The 23,250-nt window shown below is 43.6% G+C and overlaps 1 protein-coding gene across 14 annotated transcripts in view; it reads right to left on the bottom strand.

Moving 5' to 3' along the window:
• Nucleotides 1–23,250, bottom strand: part of MAGI1 (membrane associated guanylate kinase, WW and PDZ domain containing 1) — a 584,211-nt gene that overhangs the window by 149,969 nt on the left and 410,992 nt on the right. For all 14 annotated transcript variants that reach the window (XM_066618525.1, XM_066618529.1, XM_066618534.1 and 11 more), the window contains exon 3: nt 207–326. In XM_066618525.1, coding sequence (XP_066474622.1) covers nt 207–326 — 120 coding nt within the window. The remainder of the gene's footprint in view (nt 1–206; nt 327–23,250) is intronic.

The raw sequence follows: 23,250 nt of genomic DNA, 5'->3' as shown, positions 1-23,250 counted from the left end.
ACTACTACTTTTGGCCTGAGTGTGAAACATAAAGCCTCAGTATTCCTTGGTATACTCCTGCCCTTTAAAACACCCTGTGGAAGTAGCACCACTACTGCAATTTAACTGGTGGCCTTAAGATTCCCTACACACTCTCTAAAGCATTTTTGGGACCTCTCTTTCTACTTGCATGTGTCTCAACGGGCCCTCCTGTGAATGTGACATACCTTCGTAGGTTCCTACTTCAAGAAGAGTCCCACTTTTCTCAAGCTCAAGAAACTCCTGCACAGTCAGAAAGTTATAGTCCACTCCAGGCACTTCTCCTTCTCGTGGAGGACGGGTTGTGCCTAGATGAGAAAAGAAAAACAAACAGAAATAAATATTCACACTGCAAATAGCACCAGCAGGAGGAAACAAATAAGCACACTAAGGTACCACCTAATAAACGCTGCATTGCTAAACCACCTACGGAATTAGAGGGAAAGAGGTTCTCTAGCAAACCTGCACCCTATCTTGAGGCTTGTCACAAGAACCACCATTTCAGATGACACCTCTCTTCCTCGAGACTTTGGGCCATAGTCAAAGATGACTAGGAGTGACCGTATTCCTCATGAAACCACCACATTCTGTCATGGACTTCCCAAGTGGGTTCACACATCATCACTTTCATGGTTCTGGAAGGATTTTCCCACAATGCACTAGATTTCACTTTCACTACCATCCAACATTCTCCCTCCTATATAGGCCTTCTGGAGCATGGGCTGGTGAAATACACATGGATGCAAATATCATAAAAGAGAGGAACACCATCACGTACTCTCGTATTCTCTCAGACAACTTATATGGGAAAATTGGATTAATTTTCCTTTAATTTCCACAAATTTATAATCCATAATTGTATTATATTTAGTAATCCATCAATTTTTCTTCTTCTTATGAAAACATCTGACATTTTATCACTCCTCCCCAACTTTCATTACATTTCATTTGCAATGCATCACTACATCTGTCAGTTTCTAATTCTCTAAGATGTTCCAATATTTCAATTGGTTTTGTGTCAGTTTTCTTAATTTTCTGAGTATACTGAATTTGAAAATGCACTGATGGCCTTCACTACTGAATATGGGTTTATCTTTGCGACACATTGAATGAATTAGAAAATCAGTTACACTGGACATATTGTAATTCAGTCAAAATTAAGCACATTTATTGTTTGTTCATCGTAATGATTTACAGATGTTTCATTACTTCTTGGCTGTAATCAATTCTTGGTTTAATTTTGAATGGATCACCCCTACACTACAAAGAAACAATTGAAAGTTAAATTCCATGTCCTTTTGAACATTATGTGCAAAACTCTCATAAGCTGTAGGCTATTTTATTTTGAAACTGAGGTGGGGAGTTAAGGTAAACCAACAAGACAAATTATTTTACACCTGACATATATAAAAATTAATAATAATAGTAATAATAATTACTATTACTAATAATAATAATCTCTCATAAGCTGTAGGCTATTTTATTTTGAAACTGAGGTGGGGGGTTAAGGTAAACCAACAAGACAAATTATTTTACACCTGACATATATAAAAATTAATAATAATAATAATAATTACTATAATAATAATATATAAAAATTAATAATAATAATAAAAATAATTATTAATAATAATAATGTTGCCAAAATAAATTAGTTGTATGACCTTTCCCAAAATTGGGGACAACAGCCAGGTTTGTATAACTTACAAAACATTTCCCAAGTCACTGAAAGACAGCTGTGATGATTTGAACCCTGCATGTTAAAACGTTCGTCATGGGTGTTCAAAGCAAAATTAAAACTGATTCCAGGGGAGATTTTTTCTTCCTTCCATCCCCAAGTTAGCCCATTGGTCTCCCAGGATGCTCAAGGAAAAAAGACCTGCCTTGAAACACTGATTTATTCATTGACACTCACATTGACCTATTCCATTTTATTTGGTCTTGCTTGTGTTCTGAATAGAATCCCATTTAGAAGGGACTTGTAATTTCAAGAAGTTAGTACCTTGAAATATATAAAAGTTTACAATGTAATTATAGGTACAGTATTTTTCATCAACTCCATCTGTCTCATTCTAGGGGATCAACAGGGTTACAAACACTCACATTCCCATTGTAGTATAGTTCAATGATTTCTCTCCGCTTCATTGCATCTAAGCAAATGTTCCCAAGCGCAATTCAGAAAGGGAGTCAAGAACAAGGGGCCAGGAATTCCCCGCCTCCCACTTTCTTGTAATGAAATGACAGGCTGCCGGCTGGACACACGCCTGACAGATGGCATTTGAAAAGGTTTTTATGAACCATCTGGGGTATACACAAAGCGTACAAACCACATGTACTACGACCAGCCCAGGAGGGTTTTCCTTCTCAGTGATGTTTAACAGGAGAAATTGAAGAAGAGGCAAATCAAATTCCTTTGGATCATTACATTACTAATAAGCACTCTTTCCTGGGCTGAGATCCTTAACATGCAATTAATGTGTAACTGTCATGTCCAAAGCCATTGCTATAGGTTCCCAGCGAGAGAATTCTAATACTTTGAGAGAAGAACTGCTTAAGCCTTTGAAAAGCAAGTGCATTTCGTGGGAAAAAGTTGTCTGACAGTGTTTATGAATCAGAAATTCACACTTCCAGTCATCCTTCAGCTTACACCCACACAGTATAGATTCACAAGAGCTGCAATAATGGCCAAATTAAAATGCTGGCTACTTAAAACAACTGGAAAGCACACAAGAAATGGCCCTGAAAGTTTCAAAGACGTTGAAACAGATTCTCAAACACAAGTGCCCACAATACTATTACTTGCTCCACCCATTTAATTATGTACACAGAGAACTTTCTCAAATAGGTATTTCACCATCTTCAAAGCCCCATTCACCAAGTGTATCTGTCCATTTTGCCACTAGAGCCAAGGACAAAAAAATGCCAATGCTGGAAATGAAAACAAAATCTGTTCTGCCCTTAGCAAGCTGTTTAGCTGGAACTAGGAGATTTCCAGGCCAATCCTGAGCTTCCCGGCGCACGGGGTTGCAGCAGTACCAAAAATGGTTGCTGCTGCATCCAGCACAATCCAGGCAGCTGCCGCTTCCTCCTTGGGAGAAGGGGACTTTTGTCCCCTTCCCCCGGGTAAAACAAGTAGCACTGCAATGGGGCTACTCAATTCAACAATGACCCATGGGTCGGTGTAGAATTTAAGGACTCCGTATTAGGCAGATGGACTGACACAGAGGCTCAGGATCCGGTGGAGTAAAGTTCCACCGGTCCCGCCTCCTTCTCGCCTTGCTCCCTCCCCCCAGTATGTCTCCACCTGCCCTCTCCTTGTCCTCCCTCTGCCCCCCCATCTACCCCTGCCTAGCGGTTCATGCAACTGCTGAGTGACAGAGGTCCAGTTGTCAACCTGTGCTAACCCAGCGCAGGCCACTGCTGGGCTAGCACCTGTGCTCCGCTGCTGCAAAGCTCGCAAATGGGCCTTATGGCATGTTTGCGACAGAGCCGGCGCGCACCCTTTAGGACTGGGGCCTTCTACTGGTATCAAACGCACTTCAACATGGCTTCTTTTTCAGTACTCAGCACATCTAATCCCCATGGGATGGGGTTTTCAGCCACTTCTTTGCTATAGGCAGTGAAAATAGTGGGATCAATGTAACTGATACAGAGTGCACTGAAGGGAAAGAAGCTTAATTTAGGTCTCGCATACCATATTTTATCCTGTTATGACAAGTACAACTTACAGCAATGAAGTAATATATTAATTTACTACATTTACCCCATTCCATATAAACTCAAAGGTCAACAGAAAAGCAGATGAACAACATGACCTTTAGAAGTGTGAGCAATGGTGAGAAGTTGCTTTTCTGCAAGTTCATTCTAGGGCTGTGGTTCCCAAACTTTTTACTACCAGGACCCACTTTTTAAAATGACGCTCTGTTTGGGAACCACCTAGGTTTTCCAGACTTTTAAAAAGGGAGATCTAGATTGGTGACCCACAAGTGGGTCCCGACCCATAGTTTGGGAAACACTGTCCTAAGCTGTTGCTGTGACATAGAAAGGCCTGACCCCATATCAGTGGGATGAGAGGGGGCTATTGCAACTCAATTATTGCCTCCATTCCTGACCAGGAAACAAGCAGAGGGGTAAGGGTCCAATGATTAGTCCTGATCACACTGTGGTAGGTCTTCATTTGTTACACCAGTGCTGCAATGGGTAAAAAAGTTATTTGACTACATTAAAATGTCTAAAGGCACCACATTCTGTGACTGGGTGAGTCAATCTAATCGCTGTGTTGTTTCGTCTGCAAATATTTCCAAATTATACATCAGTCAGAAAGCATAGCATGAAAAATCACAATGAACATGCACATGCTCTCTCTCTCTTTCCGTTTTTCTTGTGCAAGGCTTCATGTTCAGTTGCCTAATAGAGGCGGACACGCTAAGGCTAAATTAATCAGAAACTTGCTTACTGTAATCTGAGAACAACACTTTAAAAAGCCCATATTTGATCACCTCAATTACCTTCACTTTAGATTAAATCAATTCTTTAATAGCGTACCACAATTAAGCATAAAAACAGTCTTCAGCAAGTAGTTCAGGGCTTGGATGCCTATGCCAGAGAACAATTACAGCCTTTCCCAATACTCGTAGAAGTCCCCAACATTTCTGGATGAACTCCTTACAAGCTCTTTGAGAATATTCAGGTAAAGGGAGGGGGGAAGTGATGGAGGCTTCGACCGTTTTCTCCCCCCCCCCAAGGCGGGTCTGTGTGGAGGCTCTTCTGTGTTGGGCTGCACGCAGGGCAAGTTGGTGTCTCTGGCACTGCAGTCCAACCCACTTTTACCTGGGAGTAAGCCCCATTGACTCTAATGGGACTGACTTCTGAGTGGACATGCGGAGGATGGGGCTCTGAGGCTGCTCTCCTGTCCACACTTACCTGGGAGTAAGCATCATTGACCACAGTGGGACTTACTTCTGAGTAGGCATGCCTGGGATTGGCTCTGAGGCTGCAATCCTGTCCACACTTCCCTGGGAGTAAGCCCCATTGACCCTAATGGGACTTACTTCTGAGTAGACATGCTTGGGATTGGGCTCTGAGGCTGCAATCCTGTCCACACATCCCTGGGAGTAAGCCCCATTGACTGTAATGGGACTAACTTCTGAGTAGACATGCTCAGGATTGTTCCCTCCGACCCCAGAGTGTCTTGGATGGTGCCTTCTTGAAATGGCTCCTTCCATCATTGTTTTCCCTGAAGGAGTTATAGGTGTTTGTTATATGTACCCCCTTCTTCTCCTTTGTATCCTCACAAAAGCCCTGTGAGGTTGACCAACTGTAAGATGATGATGGACTCAATGCCATGTTGTAAGTGGGGTTTCGAAACTATGTCTCCCAGTGCTGGAGAAACCACACTCTTTCTCCAGCACCCCATTATCCAGAGCCTCTGAGAGGAATTTTATCAGGGGGTACCAAGGTCTGGTCTAGAGGGTTGAGCCTCCATTTGCCTGAAGATAACATCCGAAGGTCGCCGGCACCGTGCGACCTTGAAGCAGCTGACAAGCTGAGCCGAGTTACTCCATCTGCTCTGAGCGTGGGAGGATGGAGGCCAGAACGTGCGACCAGATCAAGAAAGAAACATCTGAATGTTGTGGTTTCTTGAAAGATAGAACCTTTCAAATTGTAAAAATCCCTACCGGGATTTAAATTTCCTGCCCATATAAACCGCCTTGAATAAAGTCGGAGGAGAAATCTGAGGACCTAGAAAGGCGGTATAGAAATACCTGTATTATTATTATTATTATTATTATTATTATTATTATTCAGGGACTTAATTCACACTTATCTGCAACAGCCTGAGAGCTGTTTCCCTGTGGTGCCAACATCACTCTACAAATATGGGTACAAAGGAGTCATTTGGATGAGGCCAATGACGTGGGGTAGTCAGTGTGTGTGCGCACATTGGGGAGGGGGCGTCATTTCAGAACAAAAAGCCTTACAAGTTTCTGGTTTTCTCCATTAAACCCAGATGCCTTTTAATATACAACACACAAATGAGAAGTTCCAAGCCCCTCTGGTACATATGGCCCTGTTCAGCCAGGATGGGAATGTCTTCACATCTCCCAATCTCTAGTAAGTAATGGGAAGGGTCCTACCAAAGTTGGGCAATATGCAGCTTGCAGACAGGTTGATTTGCTCTGGTGTGCTCCTGACCAGGTGTCCAGATACACTGGTGGACAGAGTGCCTATACCTTTAGCTTGTAAAATGAGCAGAGTCCCTTAGAAAAATACCATTCATTTCCAAAACCAACTCCACAGTGAACAAATTTGCATTTTCAAGCTGGGTAACAAAACGATATATCTTCCATTATCCGCCAGTGAGTACTAGGCCAAATATTCAAACCTATATGTGAATTAAGCTTTCTATTATTACTATTCAGGGTGAAGGAAGACCATTGCTCTCCCCAAGCTAAATATAAGAGGACATCACTGGATAAGGTGCCTCGTTGCACAGTTAGCAGAAGTTCTAAAGGTTATTTTTCTTGAAAACATCCTTCTCCGTCTCTTTAAGTAGCGGCGGTTTTTATTCTTCCTTTCTAGAAGAATCCAAGAAAGATCCCTCTTCCCTCTCTGCACATTTAAACTAAAAAAAATAATGAAATAATGTTCTTGCCACCATGAAAATGTTCAACAATTTCAAAGGGGCCCATCCTATTTAAAGGTCATCCTCTTCTCCCGTGTCATCCGATAATTTGGACGGTCTGCTCTGCCTCTTCTGCAACTGTCACCTAAATCACAGCTAAATGGTAGGCAGGGAGAGCTCTGCAGATCTGCTGACAGCAACAGGAGAGTAGAACAGACAGAGACAACCTGCTCTGTCTCCAGAAAAGGCAACCTGATTAGTGGTCAGGCATGAACATGAGCTAATGATCTGTGACACATTATTAGAAATTTTCTAGGAAATTGCAACAGGATCCTGAAAAATACATCCAAGAGCAATACTGCAGCAGAGGGCTGACAGTGTGTCTATCTCCAAATAAGACGGCATTGCTAAGCTGGTTTTTACCCTGACACGTGCCATGCTTAGAAACAGCCACCCAAAAGAAAGGTGGGGGGCCTTTGAATCCAGCGGCAGCACCCCTCGTCCCAAAGACAAATGTGGAGGGCAGATCCAGAATCTCAGCCACCTTTTGTATCACTTTAGTCCTGACCATTATGGGACAGTTCCTGTAATACTCTGACCATCGAGGAACAGGCTATGCCCATGGCGTGCGTTTGTCCACTGAGCTAATAATGAAAAATTACTTCCGAAATGGAGTTTGGCAGAAGCACCTTCCCTCCCTCCTTTAGACCACCCCTTCCAATTTCACTTCCCCTTCCCGTCCAATTTCACTTCCCATTCCCTTCCAATTTCACCTCCTTTAGATCTCCCCTTCCAATTTCTATGCTCCTTACATCAGCATAGAAAGGAAAAAGATCCATTTCCTAGTCAACAGTACTAAGGAGGAAGCTCGACCCCGGCAGTACTGCAGACTTGGTGGAAACAGCACAGTGGCTGATGTGAGCCCTGGCCGAGACAGACGGCTGCTCCCCCATCTCATGTCTGCTGTAGGTGGGAGGGGGAGGCAGTTCCTGCCCTCCTCCCCCTACAAGTAACTGTGAAAATGAGAACGAACAGCTGCTGTCTGAGGGTGGGACTCTTCTGCTCCTCCCTGACTCCTGGCTGGAGCTGTGAGTGAAAAAAGAGCAACAGCTGTGCCTCCAAGACAATTCAGGCATCCAATTGCTCTCCTAAGGGCATTTGCCGTCTGATCAATGCCCACGCTGCCCCACAAGTTACTATCTGTTTGGTGCCTTCGCTAAAAGGAATTGGATGAGCCTCATTTCCCCAACGGTTGAAAGAGAAAGAAGACAAAAACAAAAGTGCAGGACTCTAAAGCTCGGTTCCAGAAGTGACTATTCCATTCATTAATGTAATGATACACTTGCAAAAGTAGGTTGGCAGATACACAGATGCTGGGGTAACGAGTCTACTTTTAGTCATCTCTCTGCTTAGCAGAGACACTTGGCCAACAGTCTGAGGCAAAGAAGGAAGGCCCATAGCCAGGGAGACAGACCAGGGACAGACTGCACTTGCTCCCAGTGTGGAAGGGATTGTCACTCCCGAATTGGCCTTTTCAGCCACACTAGATGCTGTTCCAGAACCACCTTTCAGAGCGCGATACCATAGTCTTTCGAGACTGAAGGTTGCCAACATGATAACATGATGGCATAGCAGTTTATTCTTAACATAAAGATTCAGGCTGCCATTGTGCTGCACGACCATTAAAAACTGGGTTAAGACACCAAACAATGATAGGCAACAGGGGTGGCTGTTGGAGGAATTTGCTGAGACTGGTTTCCTCCTTTTGGGGGGGAAGCAGAGTAGCTTCAGCAGCAGACCCCCCCCCCCCCTCTTGCTGGGAATCAACCCAGGGAGCCTCCCACACCCGGCTGACTGCTAATCAATAAAGACAGACAACAATGGCTGGTTGAAGTTTCAAAGGATATTCATTTACTCACGGTTCCATAGAAGCATGTGGTTACAGCATCTGAATACGTTCAGAGGTACACTAAACTCAATAGACAACAAGGCCGTAAAGCTGCCTCGTTTTGCGTGTGCCATGCGGTCAAGATGGCGTTGCCAGCAGAGTCCTGTTGCGCGACATCCCAAAGGGTCAGTGGTCAGCGAGGAAGAAGAAGAAGAAGAACGTGCCCGGATGAAGGGAAGGTTATATAGGGTCTGGGCCACACCCCCACATAGGTCATCCACAAAGGGACAGGTAAAGTGTTGTGTCACTGGGTCATCACTTAACCCTTTCAATGCATAGTATCCTACCACTTCTTGGAAGCAGACGGAGTTGTACCAACTCCAACAGTGGCAAGGGGTTTGCGTCACCAGGTGAGAAAAGCCTGGACCCCACCCCCATGATGGACCCCTCCCATATAGTGAGTGGGGCAACACCCCAGGTGGTGGGTGTGGTGATGCACCATTGCCCTGCCGGTTTTTTGACTATAACCTTTGATAGAACAGATATATTTCAACATGGTTTGTTTCATTGCATTATGCATGAAATCACGCATCGAATGATATACAACAAGATGGTATTATTCAAAAATACTAAGATTTTAAAAATTTTGGCCAATAGTGGTATGACCCCCCCCCCCGTATGCGTCACCTGGTGCGGGTTGCACCCCCAGTGATGCCATTGATAGACAATGATCCTTAGCATTTACATAGCACTTCCTGAGTGAGCGCAGGGGTTCCCATGTATTATTCTTGATGTTCGTATAATAACAATGTGAGGCAAGTATCAGTGGTGTAGCTAACACATCTGGCATCCAGGGGCATACAAAATTTTAACACCCCCACACCCCATATCCCACCAAAATTTTTAACACCCCCTATACAACACCTTAGAGGCCTCCTGAGGACGGGGGGGGGGTGCACTGGAGTGTCTTAGAGGCCTCCAAACGATACTTCCTGTTTTCCCTGAAAACCAAAAGTGCTTTTTGGAGGTACCCATAGCAATGTATCCCCTGCCCCCCTTAGCTACACAACTGGCGAGTATTTCTATCCACACATGGTAGGTGGGTAATTGAGGCTGAGAGGGAGTGGCTTTGCTATGTCCACCTGGTGAGAATTCATGGCAGAGGTGAAGTTTGAACTGAGGAAGTCCCAATTAGTGGACCGCTTTCTTAGCAGCTATGCTACACCCGCTCTATATAAATAATATTCAAAGCAGATGGCATGGAGAACAAATGTATGGCTACACTTCCTTCTTTAGCTACACTTAGCTATACTTCCTTCTGCAGAGCTTACTTTATTCTTAGGGATCTAACCAAGTGGATCAGAAGAAAGGGAAGTTACTATCAGGTGCTTCAAAGACACTTCATCCTATTCATGAAGTGAAAAGCAAAGTAATCTGTCAGTCCATGCATATGAAGCAGCACACAGCTGACTGGCAAATGGGTCAGGTCTGTATTGTGCCAGTAATTCAATAGAGCAGGGGTGCCCAAACCCTGGCCCTGGGGCCACTCGTGGCCCTCAAGGACTCCCAATGTGGCCCTCAGGGAGCCCCCAGTCTCCAATGAGCCTGTGGCCCTCCGGAGACTTGCTGGCGCCTGCACTGGCCTGATTCAACTATTTGACCTCTCGTGTGAGCTGTGGGATGAGGGCTCCCTCCACTGAAGTGGCGTGTGTAGCCTGCCCAGGACACGAGTTGAGTTAGAACTTGGCAGCCGCAGACAGCCAAAGAAGGGGAAAGAAACAGCAATCTGAACAGCCACTGCACTGAGGAGGTCCACAGGGGCAACACCAAGGGTTACCACACTGTGTTTGACACCAACCGAGTCATGCTGCTGCTATGGGGTAGCACAATTCTCCTAAAATAGTTTACTGCTTACTTGGAGCCACAACAAGGGAAACTGGGGGAAATGCCATGACTCTTTGAAGAATTTAAGGGCGATATCGTCCTCTTCACAGGCAAATCTGGTGGCAGCAAAGATATGATCCAACATGAACTAGAACCCAACATGTTTTACAGCCACCAAGTGATTAGAAGCAAGCAAATTAATCTCATGATTTCAAGGCTGACAGTAATAAAATATCAGTGGAACCCAGAGCTATTTTTATACCTAAGTGTTAAAGCACCTCCTAATCTATAACTAGATCAAATGGCTTGTGCATTACTTTCATTAAAGCAACAATAAGAATAAGACATGTAGTTGGCCTTCAGAATAATTCCATCAAACCACCGACCTGAGAAGGTTGCCTATTCCAGCTCATTGTCCTAAGAGAGGCTATTCAAACTTGAAGCATTCAGAACGGATGCAGCCTTTCTTTGAAGATTCCAAAGAGAACAGGCTGTAATCCTTTATGCCCCATTTTGGGAGTAAGCCCCACTGAGCACAATGGAGTTTACTTCTGAGTAGACATGTCTAGGATTGGGCTGTATGTTAAACCATTCGAATGCTGATGTTGGTTGAAAGCAACCATTGGTTGGTTGAAAGCATGTAGGCTGCAGGGTGTTATCAGCTAAATATCTCAATTGCTACCCAGCTTAAAGCTAGAATAGGAACTGATGTGTCAGAACTGAGTGATTAGAAACAGAACAAAGTGAGACAGTAATAGCTCTGTTACAGAATTAGGAAATTGATTATAAGTCTTGGCCAGGATCATGGCTCAGTTTCTGTGTGGTGGAACTCATGCTTTTGCATGTAGCAGGTCCCAGTTTTAATTAATTTCTAACATCTACAGTTTAAAAAAAAATAAGGGGGGGGGAGAATCTCAAATTGCAAGGCTAGGAAATACGTTTGCCTGAGCATAATTGTCTGTTGAAGCAGTTCCCACAAGAGTCAACAGGGCCGAGAAATGGGTTAATAGAAAAGATCTATAGTTAATTAACTGAATACAGTAATTCCATGTTATTCACTTATTTGGGATATATTATCCTGCCTTTAAGTTTTCAAAAATGTCTTTATGGCAGCTCACATAAAAAGTCTACAAATACTATTATAACATAAAATTGAACTCCTTTTTTCCTCCTCTTCTTCCATTGGATTTTCATGACCATTATTTTTTTTTTGGGGGGGGGGGGGGGACACTTTAAGCTTTTAAAGCTTTACTATAAAAAACATTTGATTAAATTATTATGTAAATTCATTACTAAAAGAATAACAGTGGAAATAAGATCTTTGAAGCAGAGGTACTTTACATTTTCCCATGGGTTGTCCAGTCCATGGGACAAGGTCTTTCTTAGATTTTACTTCATTTGTACTTGCCAGATTTTATGAAATCTCTTCTCACAGAATCACAGAGTTGGAAGGTACACACAAGGCCATCTAGTCCAATCCCCTGCCTGTGGCAGGAAATCCCCCTATAACTTCTCCAGCAGGTTTCTGTTGAACCTCTGCTTGAAGATCTCCAGTGAGGAAGAATCTGCCCCTTGGTAATTGGTTCCACTGCCAAACTGCCCTTACTGTCAAGAAATTTTCACTACAGGACAGAGAATGAACTGCCAAGACCAAGAGATGAAGAGAGTTTTACTGAGCTAGTGGCTGACATCCTGAAATTGCCACATACTGGAAGACACAGGAAGGTTCCTTTGCTGCCCATCCCATCCCACCACGTAGTAGAACAGTCAAGATCAAGAACTCTGCTTTTCCTTCTGCCAACTCACGTGGAATATCAGACATCTATTTCTACTGCAACTCTTTTAGAAATATATTTATACATATAGCCAAGTCAACAACATTACAGAATTACTGCATTCGTCAATTCATTATAGACCAGGGGTGTCAAAAATGAGGCATGTGAGCTAGATGCAGCCACAGGAAGCTCTTTATTTGGCCCTTGGGCTCTCCCAGCATCACCATTAGATGCTCACAGTTGCTGAGCTATGCTGAGGTGTTATTGCTGAAAGGGCTGCCTGCATGATAATTGGGCTCTTCCATATCTTGAAGATACAGGTGGAGCCTGTTTATCTGCAGATTTTACATCAGTAGAGCTGGCTCAATGTGGGTCTCTCAGATCTGTGTTGAGCCAGACTTGACCCCACCTGAACGCACCGACGGCGACCAGAACTATGCTCCAGTAGCCTCCAGGGGGCTTTCTGAACCCCCAGAGGACATGTGCATCTTCCCACAGCCTCTGCGGGCTTCAGAATGGTGACCCGGTTTTCCAAGGGGGAAGCTTCTGTGGCCCTCAGAATGCCTTAAAAGGCATAAAAACGTCACTTCTGTCTTCCCTCAGGAGTCACATTTTTCAGTTCTATGGGCCATTCTGAAGCCCACAGAGGCTGCAGACAGACACGGACGGCCTCTGCAGGCTTCAGAAAGCCCTCCAGAGGGGATCAGAGCACAGCTCCAGTCTCCTTCTGAGGGAATAAGGGGCCAAAAATTGAGATTTCTTATCTGAAATTTTTGGTATCTGTGGGGGTGGTGGGTCTGAGAACGGATTCCCCGGTGGATACCGAGGTCCCACCTGTATGATCAGGATTTGCATATTTTCTCTTCTGTCATTTCCTAAGAGAGAAAAATTGCTTATTTCTGCTCACTTTCTGTTTTATGACATCACTTCCAGCCTGCAGCAAGCATCATCACTGCTGTTCGGCCTGCTGCTTGAAATGAGTTTGACACCCCTGGTATAGAACATCTATTACCCAAGCAGGGCTCGGAGAAGCACCAGCCTGAATCTCTGGAGAGTCACTGCCAGTCAGTGTATGTGAACAATACTGAGCAGGAAAGGCCAGTGCTCTAAGGATAAGACAGCTTCCTATTCTCTTACATTTTGGTGCATGTATGCAACAGACAGCCACACTAGACAGCTTCTGAATTCCCCTCACCTTTAAAAATTTACCCTATGTCTACTTTCTTATAATTTAAATATAATACATCTTATTTTATCCTCGTTGTATACAACAGCATTCCTCAGTATTTATGAGATCAAGCCCATGCCCAAGGGGCTCCAACCCAGTATGAAGCCTCTGCTCCACAGGATCAGATGCCTGTAATCCAAGCATGCCATTGTGTGCATACACCCTCCAGTTGCTGCATGCGGGCTGAAAGAGCAACTTCACCTTGGCATTAGAACAGAGGAGGACCTCTGTGATTCCCTCCCAAAGCTGCATGTAGGAAAATTTAAGAACTAAGCAGCAATTCTTCCAACGACTTCTTGTTGGAATTAAAGGGAACCCTGCACAACAGTGTAAGAATCACCAAATCATTTCCACATGTACTAAATCAAGAATATACATAAAGTATGTGCGAAGGAGAGAGAGAGAGTCACATTTAATAGCTTTAAAGCATCCATACATTAGACAGGCATTCTACAAAAGTACTGGCAGCACCCACAAGCTCCTATTTAATGTTTGCTGAATGGATTCACTTAACTGGCAGTGGAAGAAAAAAAGGAAAAGTTTAACAAGTGCTCCCTTGAGGTGGCAAGCAATTAGAAGTCAGCAGATTTCACAATGGGCATTTTTGGGGGGAAGCAATACTGAACGTGTACATTTTCAAGCCTTTAAAGGAGTGGGTAAGGCTCGTAGCAATTTTATTCATTCTAAAGCACTGAGTTTCGATAGCTATGTGGTCTTCTGTGTCTCCTGCTCCAAGACATTTTGGATGGGGGTACAATATATTACAGCCATTCATCATGTCTATCACGCTTTTGCAATCACTGCTGGTCAGACACAGCATCCAAACATACTCAGTGGTCACTTGAGAGAACATGTAACATTCCACTTCATTATGAGGGTATGGGAGAGGTTCAGTCTGGGAGAGGTATAGACCAGTATCTCTCATTATGTCACTTACAGTGAAAGGACATATGTCTTGTTTTAAAGTTTTTCCACTAATGGTTGAAGTTCGCCAGGAAGCGTCTAAGTCCACCTCCCTGCTGGCCACATAGTCTCCAAAATTGCCATCCCGGTGAGCAGACACACCCCTTAGGGCATAAGAAGAGGGAAGGGAGAAGCAGCTTTCCTTCTCTTACCTTGAGCTGCTTTTGGTGTGCAGCTTCCATCCTCTGTGCAACTCCTGTTTCAAATGAACAAGAGAAGCAGATGAGGCTGGGAGCAGCACATAAGCTGTATGCTGAAAACGGTTCAAGGGAAGGGAAGGAAATGAAACATTACCCATTTGGTGCAGAGAGAAGAACGGACAGACAGGATCCGGTGGAGCGGAGCTCCAACAGACCCACCTCTCTGCCTCCCCGCTCCCTCCCCTTGGCATGCCTCCTCCCTGCCCTCTCTCTGCCGTCCACCAGCCTCCCCCCTACCCAGAACACCTCCTCCCCGCCCCCCTGCCCACCCTCGCTTACTGTGCTGTGGCTCGGCGGTCTTCAGACTGCCAAGCAGCGGAGGCCGGGTACCCGCCTGGCGCTAGCCGAGCGCCGGCCAGCACTGGGTTAGCACGGGCAGTAGTCCAGCGGTAGGACTCACAGACGTACCTAACGGCACATTTGCGACAGTGCGCAGTGGCACTAAACCGTTGTGCAAAGCTCAGGATTCAGCTCTAAGGCAGCTAACACTATTAAAAATACAATAAATATAAATACAGGTGGGCCTTCTTTATTCACGGGTTCACACCCACAGATTTGACACAGTGCAGGTTTAGAACCCACTGTGGAGGGCCTTACCTGACTTCCTGGATATGCATGGCCTTGTTGCGTCTCAGAATACTTCTGGATGTGACAGGGACACATCTGGAGGTCCTATTGGACCCCACCCATGGATTCTATTATCTGCTGGTTTTGTTATGGGGGGGGGGGGGTGGTTCAGAAACAGATTCCCTGTGGATGATGAGATCCAACTGTACAAAAAATTGGCAATAAAGCAGATAAAAACACTAAAATAGACAAAACATCAGTATGTAGCATGGCCCAAATAATCCAAGACACATAAAGACACATAAAACCCACAGAGAAAGCAGTTGCACTTCAGGATCCTCTACAAAGTGAAAGGAGGAGGAGCCAACAGTGGACGAACAGATATGTCTCTAGGGGCTCCTGAGAGACCGTCTGTTTTTCCCCCGAAACTGCAGGTCTGAACAGGATCTGAAGATCTTTATCAGGAGAGATAAGATCTTTCCATGGTGCAAGGTACCTGAGAGATTGAAAGCCCGATCCGGGGGGGGGGGGCCCTTTCTTTTCAGAAACCTAATCGTCAGGGTTGTATTGGGGGAGGGGCAGTGTCTGCAATCAAGCTGCTGGCTCCGTGCTAAGATACGATATGGAAGAAAAAAGCATGAAGCATAAAGTTTAAGTTGGAAATTTAAGATAAGTATATGTTAAAATTGCCCCGGCTCTGATTGACTGATGTGGCTAAAAGCCCTGGATACACTGGAGGCATTAATGAGAAACTTTTTAAGGATGTTGAAAGTGCTCTTTATCTTTGTAGTGGAATAAATCGGTTGTGGATTATAACTGTAAATATAACTTGGTGTGTGGATTAAAATCCAGAATTATTTTTGGACATCATTTTCATTAGACTTGAAAGTTTTGACTTCTTGAGACTGTTTCTTTCGTTTTGTCTCTCTCCATTAGCCACACTGTTATCTGTAAGAAATATTTGAAGAATGCCTGACTGATAAAACATGTGGTGGAAGTAAGGAGAATAATACGCTGTGGACATCTTGTGGATTAGAGAGAAATTGCAAGATGGAACCTGTTCCAGATATTTGGATTCAAATGATCCTGACAAATATGGAAAAATTGCTCACAATGAGAAGACAGCAGTTGAATCGGTCTTTGCAGGTTCAAGCCAGTTTAGAGACTCTGTCCCATCAGATGGATGCGTGCAAGGAGTAATTGGAAAATGTGAAGAAACAAGAAGATCAACAAGTCTCCTGCTCAGCCCCTCCCAGTCCTCCTTCTGTCTCTCCAATGCAGCAGTTTTCCATTTGGTCCTTCAACTCTCAAGGGCTTGTTACGTACAAGGTACTCAGCAAGCGAGCCTATTGGCTCAGACAAAACTTCCTACTATTGGCTCAGACAAACTCAGACAGGCTGTCTTTTGGCTCATGAAAGGCACAGCTACAATCCTACCAGGACAAGTTACAGCAGTCAGCTGAGCCCAAGTTCTGCACATATCAACCTGAAGGTTAAAGAAAATTGGAGGATTTTCTTTAGTTAATAATAATGGTCAAAATCTATTAAAAATACATATGAAATTGATATATATGAATTAGAATGTATTTAAAAAAATAGCTGGAAATGTTAACATGTAGATGAATTGTTTTATATGTGGCTATTATGTCAAAGAAAAAGAAAAGTAATTAGATTGGAGAATTAGATTGGAGAATTGGAAAATTAGATTGGAGAATGGTAAAGAATATAAGAGATGGTTGGTTCTATAATAGTTTGGAAATTAGATTATTTTTATTTGATATTAATGAGTAACTGAATTAGCTGAGATGATAGAAAGTGAATATTTAGAAAATATATTATAGGAAATTAGGAAAACTTTATTATATATAAGCAATATATAAATGAGTAGAAGAGTTAGATGGAAGAATTGTTTTATATGTTGTTATATTTTGGTAACTAGATTATTTTGTTTTAATAATAATGAGCAATTGAAGTTAGTTTATGCTTGATAGAAAGTGAATATTTAGAAAATATAGTATAGGGCATTAGGGAAAATTTATTATATATTATATAAATAAATGGATAAATTAATAAAAGCTAGAAGTAGATGAGTAATAGATTAGGAGATATGGTATAATTAGTAATGGTATATGGTATTTAGCACTCCTAAATGTATGTTATACGTTTGTATGTCTGTGTCAATTAAAATAAATAAATAAATAAATAAATAAATAAATAATTTTTTAAAGAAAGGATCCTTTACAAAGTCACAAATGATCTTGTGGGTGCACTGCAGAATTTTTGGGATACCCCTATTTACTGTTCTCATTTAACCATTCAACAGTCTGCAAAACAGATTGCACTGAGTCACCCACTTATTTCCATTGAACATTCCATGCCCAAATCCTCCGTTAACAACACCACATCAGTTGTCTATCTAGAAATATGGATCTAAAACTAAAAGTAGTAGATCTTTAAGCAAATAGTTTTGGTTTTTTGTTGTTTTTTTTTCAAAAGATGAGAACAGGTAAATGTGGGGATGCAGTATCACCACTGTGAAAACAACCATGTTACTTAATTTTAGAGGTAGGAAGCCTTTGAAGATGTGACCTACAGTGATTTTTCAAGCAGAACGTGCAGAACAAGGAGTGGATCAACTGAAAAGAAGCTTGCAAAGGAGCCACCAGGACAAAGAGCAAGGCTGACAAGTTTAGTCTAGGTCAGGCAAGTTGAGGTCACTAGCTTTCCAGGAATACTTAAAGGATTGTGCATTATTTAAGAGCACTTTTCACTCTACAAGGAATACAGACAAGCAAATGCCCAATGTTATCAAAGGGCATTCAAGCCATATTGAATAGCAAACACACATACAAGAAGACAAAAGTGTTCACATTTTGAGTTGCAAAAATTTATTAACTTAGGCTGCAGTCGTATACATGCTTTCCTGGGAGTAAGTCTCACTGAAGTCAATGGAACTTAGACATGCATAGGGTTGTGCTGTTAGGGCCCAATCCTACCCAATGTTCTAGAATCGATGCAGCCCTAAAGTCAGGGAACAAGCATTATGACAAAGTCACATTTTCAAACACTTTTCACATAAGGATGAAACAGCTTAGCCTGAGGGAGCGTGATGCCTGATGATGTGCCAGCCTCTGTTCCTCCCACTCACTAATGCTCTAGCTTAGCACTCCCCGCCCCCTCACATTTCCTCTTCATATCCTTTTCCAATCCAGGGAATGGAAGGAGAAAGATAGGCAAGCAGGTGGACAAAGATGGGTGGCCCTCACCAATCTGCTGCCTGAGGTAACCGTTTCAGTAGGCCTCGTGGATGGGCCGGCCTTACAAAGAGTGGTTTTTATAAGAACCCAGGTTACTGCCAGCAAGCCCAGGGAGGCTCAAGAGAAGAAGTTATACAATCCCTGAGCTTGTCTGACTGGGGAGCCCCTCAACTGAATGACACAGCTTTTTGCAAAGGGTCTCTTATATATGGTTAGCCTTTCCTCAACCCAGGTTTTATGGATCATTTCAGCAAGGCAATAAAAGGTATAGCCATATCATAGTTCAGTTCTGCTGGGATTATGAACTCTCCTTTCTTCTCCTCCCTCATGCACTTTGGAAACCCTTTAAGGATGTTACACATTATAGTTCCCCAAAACATACAAACTAGGAAGGGATATGTGATTTATTCAAACCACAGTTATGTTATGAAACAAGAGAGGGAATACATACATACATAGATACACTGATGGTCTATCCTCATTGGCAATCTTTCCCATGTGGCCCACACTCGCTAGTGATCTATTACAAAACTGGAGAGCGTTAAATCACATGCAAAGGGAAGGGAAGGGAAGGGAAGAGGACTAACAGAAGGCTCACGCTTGCTGATTCTCAGAAACAGAAACCAAGGGCTATGAGTGAACTTGGAACTCCTGTGTGTGTGTGGGGGGGGGGGGGAATCAATCTTCATTTTTTTTCAAGTGTTCTCCAATGAAGCTCATAATTACTGGCACAATTTTAAACTGAGCTGAGATGACCGTAACCATCAGTAAAAGTGGTAGAAGTGGCTTGCTTTATTCACACAGTTGTGCATGCACTCATCCCAAAGGCAAGAGAAAAAGTACTCTGCAAATTAACAATCTGTTCGATTATATGTGGATTTTGCCATCCTCAAACTGAGCTTCTCTAGTTATGTATAGGCCATTTTGGATCTGTGTTGGAGCTTCTCTAACTCCACCAAGATTCCTTGCCCAACTCTCTGTTAAGCAACCACCATCAACAGGGAAGGTGTGTCCCCTCCACACCACCTGAATTCCCCTGCTTACTGTTACATGTGCATGCATATGCCCAGTCTAGAGCAGGGGTCTCCAAACCCCGGCCCAGGGGCCAGATGTGGCCCGCGGCGAGCCTCTATCCGGCCTGCAGCCAGCCTCTGATCCTCTGAGAGCCTCTGGCCCAGCTGACCAATGGAGTTGTGCTTGTGGGGTGGGGGAATGGGTGTCTGTTTAAGTGTGTGCTTTGGGCTATGTTAGTGATTGGAAAAATCCTGGACATTTGAGCCCATTTATTCATTCATCTAAGTTCCATCTCCAAAGTATTTATTTAAATTTTATATTTAACTTTTTTTCCGGCCCTCAACACTGTGCCGGATGTTTGATGCGGCCCTTTGGCTGAAAAGTTTAGATCCCCGGTCTAGAGGATGAGTAGGCAAGGCAGCAAGCAGGCATGCTCCATCCTCCCATTCCCTTTACTTATAAAAACTGCACCTGTACCACTTTAGACTATCGGTGGGGCATAGAGATGGAAGGACGTTTGAATGCTCCCTTCACATAAAAAAATACTCCGTAAAGCAAAAATTAATAAATCAGGGATACAGGCGCTAGCCAATCTCTGCCTACAGTGTTGGATTCCCATTTTCAAGGAGCTTTTAAAAATGTCTTTCCTCACTTCAAGTCTGTAGCTGTATTTCTGTCCCGGGATGACCACATCTCACTTTACTATTTGTGTGAACCAAGCTTATGGGGCTTACTGAAAACTTAATGTAGTCTTTGGAATTTCAGCACCAAGGCCATTTACAACCCATACTTATAGGACTGACCTTGTTCAAAGGGCTCCTATTCCCCAGCAATGACCACCAGAATCAACTTTGCTATGGTACCCTTTCTTCCTCTAGCGCAGAAGCCGTGAAATGCTATTAAACTTAATGAAATAACAACTGGGGTAATCTCACTATATTTTTATAAATCTGTGCCTCCTGCGACATGGCAGTTTCCAACAAGACAGACATCTGTTCGGGTCCCTTCCTTTTCATTCAGATGGCTCTTGTTCAGAGGGAAACCATTGTATAGTTGGGCTCGGATCGCTTACATTTTCTACTTCAACAAAGCTAAGTGAACTGAGGTTGGACAGTTCCTTTGCTAAGGGTGGAGAAAAATGCAATTATATGGTCCCCCTGATTCAGTTCTCTAATTAAATTACAACAGTAAAAGGGGGGTGATTCAGAAGCAACAACAACAACTTGCCTTCCCTCCCCCCCCCCCCCAAAACAAAAAAAGTTTTGTCAGGCTTTTAAAAATTATATTACTATTTAAATAATCAGCAATAGATCACCTACCCCAGTGGGTTGTCTGTGGGATTTATGTGTTGTGGACATTAGGTTATGCCAACAGTTCTCAAATTGTCAGGGAGAGTTTGAGCCACAGTAAGTGTGTGGGGGGAAGGCAGTGACAGAATCTGCTGGATTGCACCTCTTTGGAGCAATGCAGGGGCTTGCTGCAACTTACCAGAGCCTGCAGCAGCCTCCCAGGAGTGCGGAGAGCCTTTGCGCTAGCCTCCGCAGGGCTCCCTATGTTGTGGAGACTCCCAAAATCGCAATTACAACCACTTCCGGTTTTACATTCGTGAAACCAGAAGTGCTTGCAATTGCAATTTTTACTAACTCTGCAACCTAGGGAGCCCTGCAGAGGTTGGGGCAGGGGCTCCCCACACCACCGGGAGAATGCTGAAGGCTCTGGTAAGCTGCCTTGGGTCCCTTCGGGGAAAAAGGCGGGGTATAAATAAATAAATAAATAAATAAATAAATAAATAAATAAATAAATAAATAAATAAATAAGTGGCAACAAGCCCCTCCAAAGCAGTGCAATCCAGTGTATCACATCGCTAACTTCCCCCTCCTAGCACCTTAAAGGGGCAGAGGCCAGGCCTCTCTGGCTGGGGCAGCTGGTTCTCAAAAGCCATTGCCAGCCTCCCTGAGTGCAAAGCCAGTTCTGTCTAATTTTTTCCAGCCATGGCTGAGAAAAGAAGCAAAGAGATGTGACTTGAGCAGACTTCCATCTGCCTTGCTCTTCTTGGGGTCAATGCTGCTTTAAAAAACTGCTGCACAACCAGAGATGTGGTTGTTGTGCAGAAGCAGGAAGAAAAGCAGGGGATTCCTCTTGCCCCACCCTGTTAGGTCCATGTGAAAAAGAACCAGAAGGCTGGGGGTCCTCATTGCAGTACACTCTGGCCTCTCTCCCCCAGGCAATCTCCACTAAAGAAATAAAGCTAGCACATTCTCTTCTATGGCAGAAAGTACATTTCTCACTCATAGGACTACTGCTGTGGTGGTGGAAAAAGTGAATAGATTGGGAGTGCTTGATGCTTCGGGGCAGATGCAAACATCATAATATCTTGGATGAGAGTCCACTGGAAGTGAGACACAGTATATGGGATTTATATTGGGAAGCCTCATATAAGAGTGAGAAAAGTAATACACTAAATAAATGAAAAGCACAGTGGCATTAGTAAAGAGCAGTGGTTGTCCCATCCTTAACAGAGTCACTGAAGAGAAGCTTAATTTTTCACATTTCGGTGAATGACATCCACTAATTTTGAAGGCAGAAAATAAATTGCTGTTCTAGTGCTAGTGAATGGCTCCCACTGACTTTTATGAAGCCCATAGGTCTGAGTCACAAACACAGCTGAGATGGAGGAATACAGTATTTACTTTCCTCTGCGGTGCTCAACGTGAGCCACTGGTTTGTACTGCAGAAAGCAAATGAGATAAAAACCAGATCACCATTGGGAGAGGGGAAACACTTTATTTTCTCCCATCATCACTGGCATCCTTCAGTCTCAGGAGATTATGGTACCGCGCTCTGAAAAGTGGTTCTGGAACAGCGTCTAGAACTACCCATTTTCATAATCACCCAACCAACAACCAGTAGCAGACATGCTTGAGCATGAAGCACAAATTCACTGTACGCAAGCAAGAGAGTGCTGAATGGCTGTGGCTTTGGGTTTCAGAATAAATCTCAAAGTGGCCCTTGAAACTAATTGCACATCAAACAATGTACGAGTTGTTTATAATTCGTAAAATACCCAAGATTTCACAATTTTGGGTGTCACCCCCCCCAAGTGCATCACCCAATGCAGTCTGCATCCCCACACCCACTAGTGTCACCACTGAGCAGATGCATTTTTCTACGTCCTGTTATAGTTGGTCTGTGGAACTCCTTGCCACAGGATGTGGTGACGGCATCTAGCCTGGATGCCTTTAAAAGGGGATTGGACAAGTTTCTGGAGGAAAAATCCATTATGGGGTACAAGCCATGATGTGTATGTGCAACCTCCTGATATAGAAATGGGTTATGTCAGAATGCCAGATGCAAGGGAGGGCACCAGGATGAGGTCTCTTGTTATCTGGTGTGCTCCCTGGGGCATTTGGTGGGCCGCTGTGAGATACAGGAAGCTGGACTAGATGGGCCTATTGCCCTGATCCAGTGGGGCTGTTCTTATGTTCTTATAGTAACTAGTATTCTGCTGCCTCTAAACAGCAGGAGATGAGAAATACAGAAAGGCTGCAGAAAACGGAATATGTAGGGCACTGAAGGGGGGAAAGAAAGAGTTCAACTTGGGGCTATTTCAGACATTTTTAAAGGTGCAGCATCAGAGGAAGCGGGGTGGGGGCGATTCTTACTTTCCCAACACTTCCAGGTCCGATGCAAAAGGGAAGTATACATCCCTTGACACACAAGATGTAAATTTCTCTTTACACACCTCTTTGTGGGTGATCCTTTTTAACATATAGCACAATGAAAAATAGATTGTAGCAGAACATCATGCAGGGGAGAAATTTATTCTTAGAA

The sequence above is a fragment of the Tiliqua scincoides genome, chromosome 2 (assembly GCF_035046505.1).
Source record: "Tiliqua scincoides isolate rTilSci1 chromosome 2, rTilSci1.hap2, whole genome shotgun sequence".
Classification (NCBI taxonomy): domain Eukaryota; kingdom Metazoa; phylum Chordata; class Lepidosauria; order Squamata; family Scincidae; genus Tiliqua; species Tiliqua scincoides.
The sequence above is the reverse complement of the archived record's forward strand: the minus strand, read 5'-3'. Positions and strand labels throughout refer to the sequence as shown.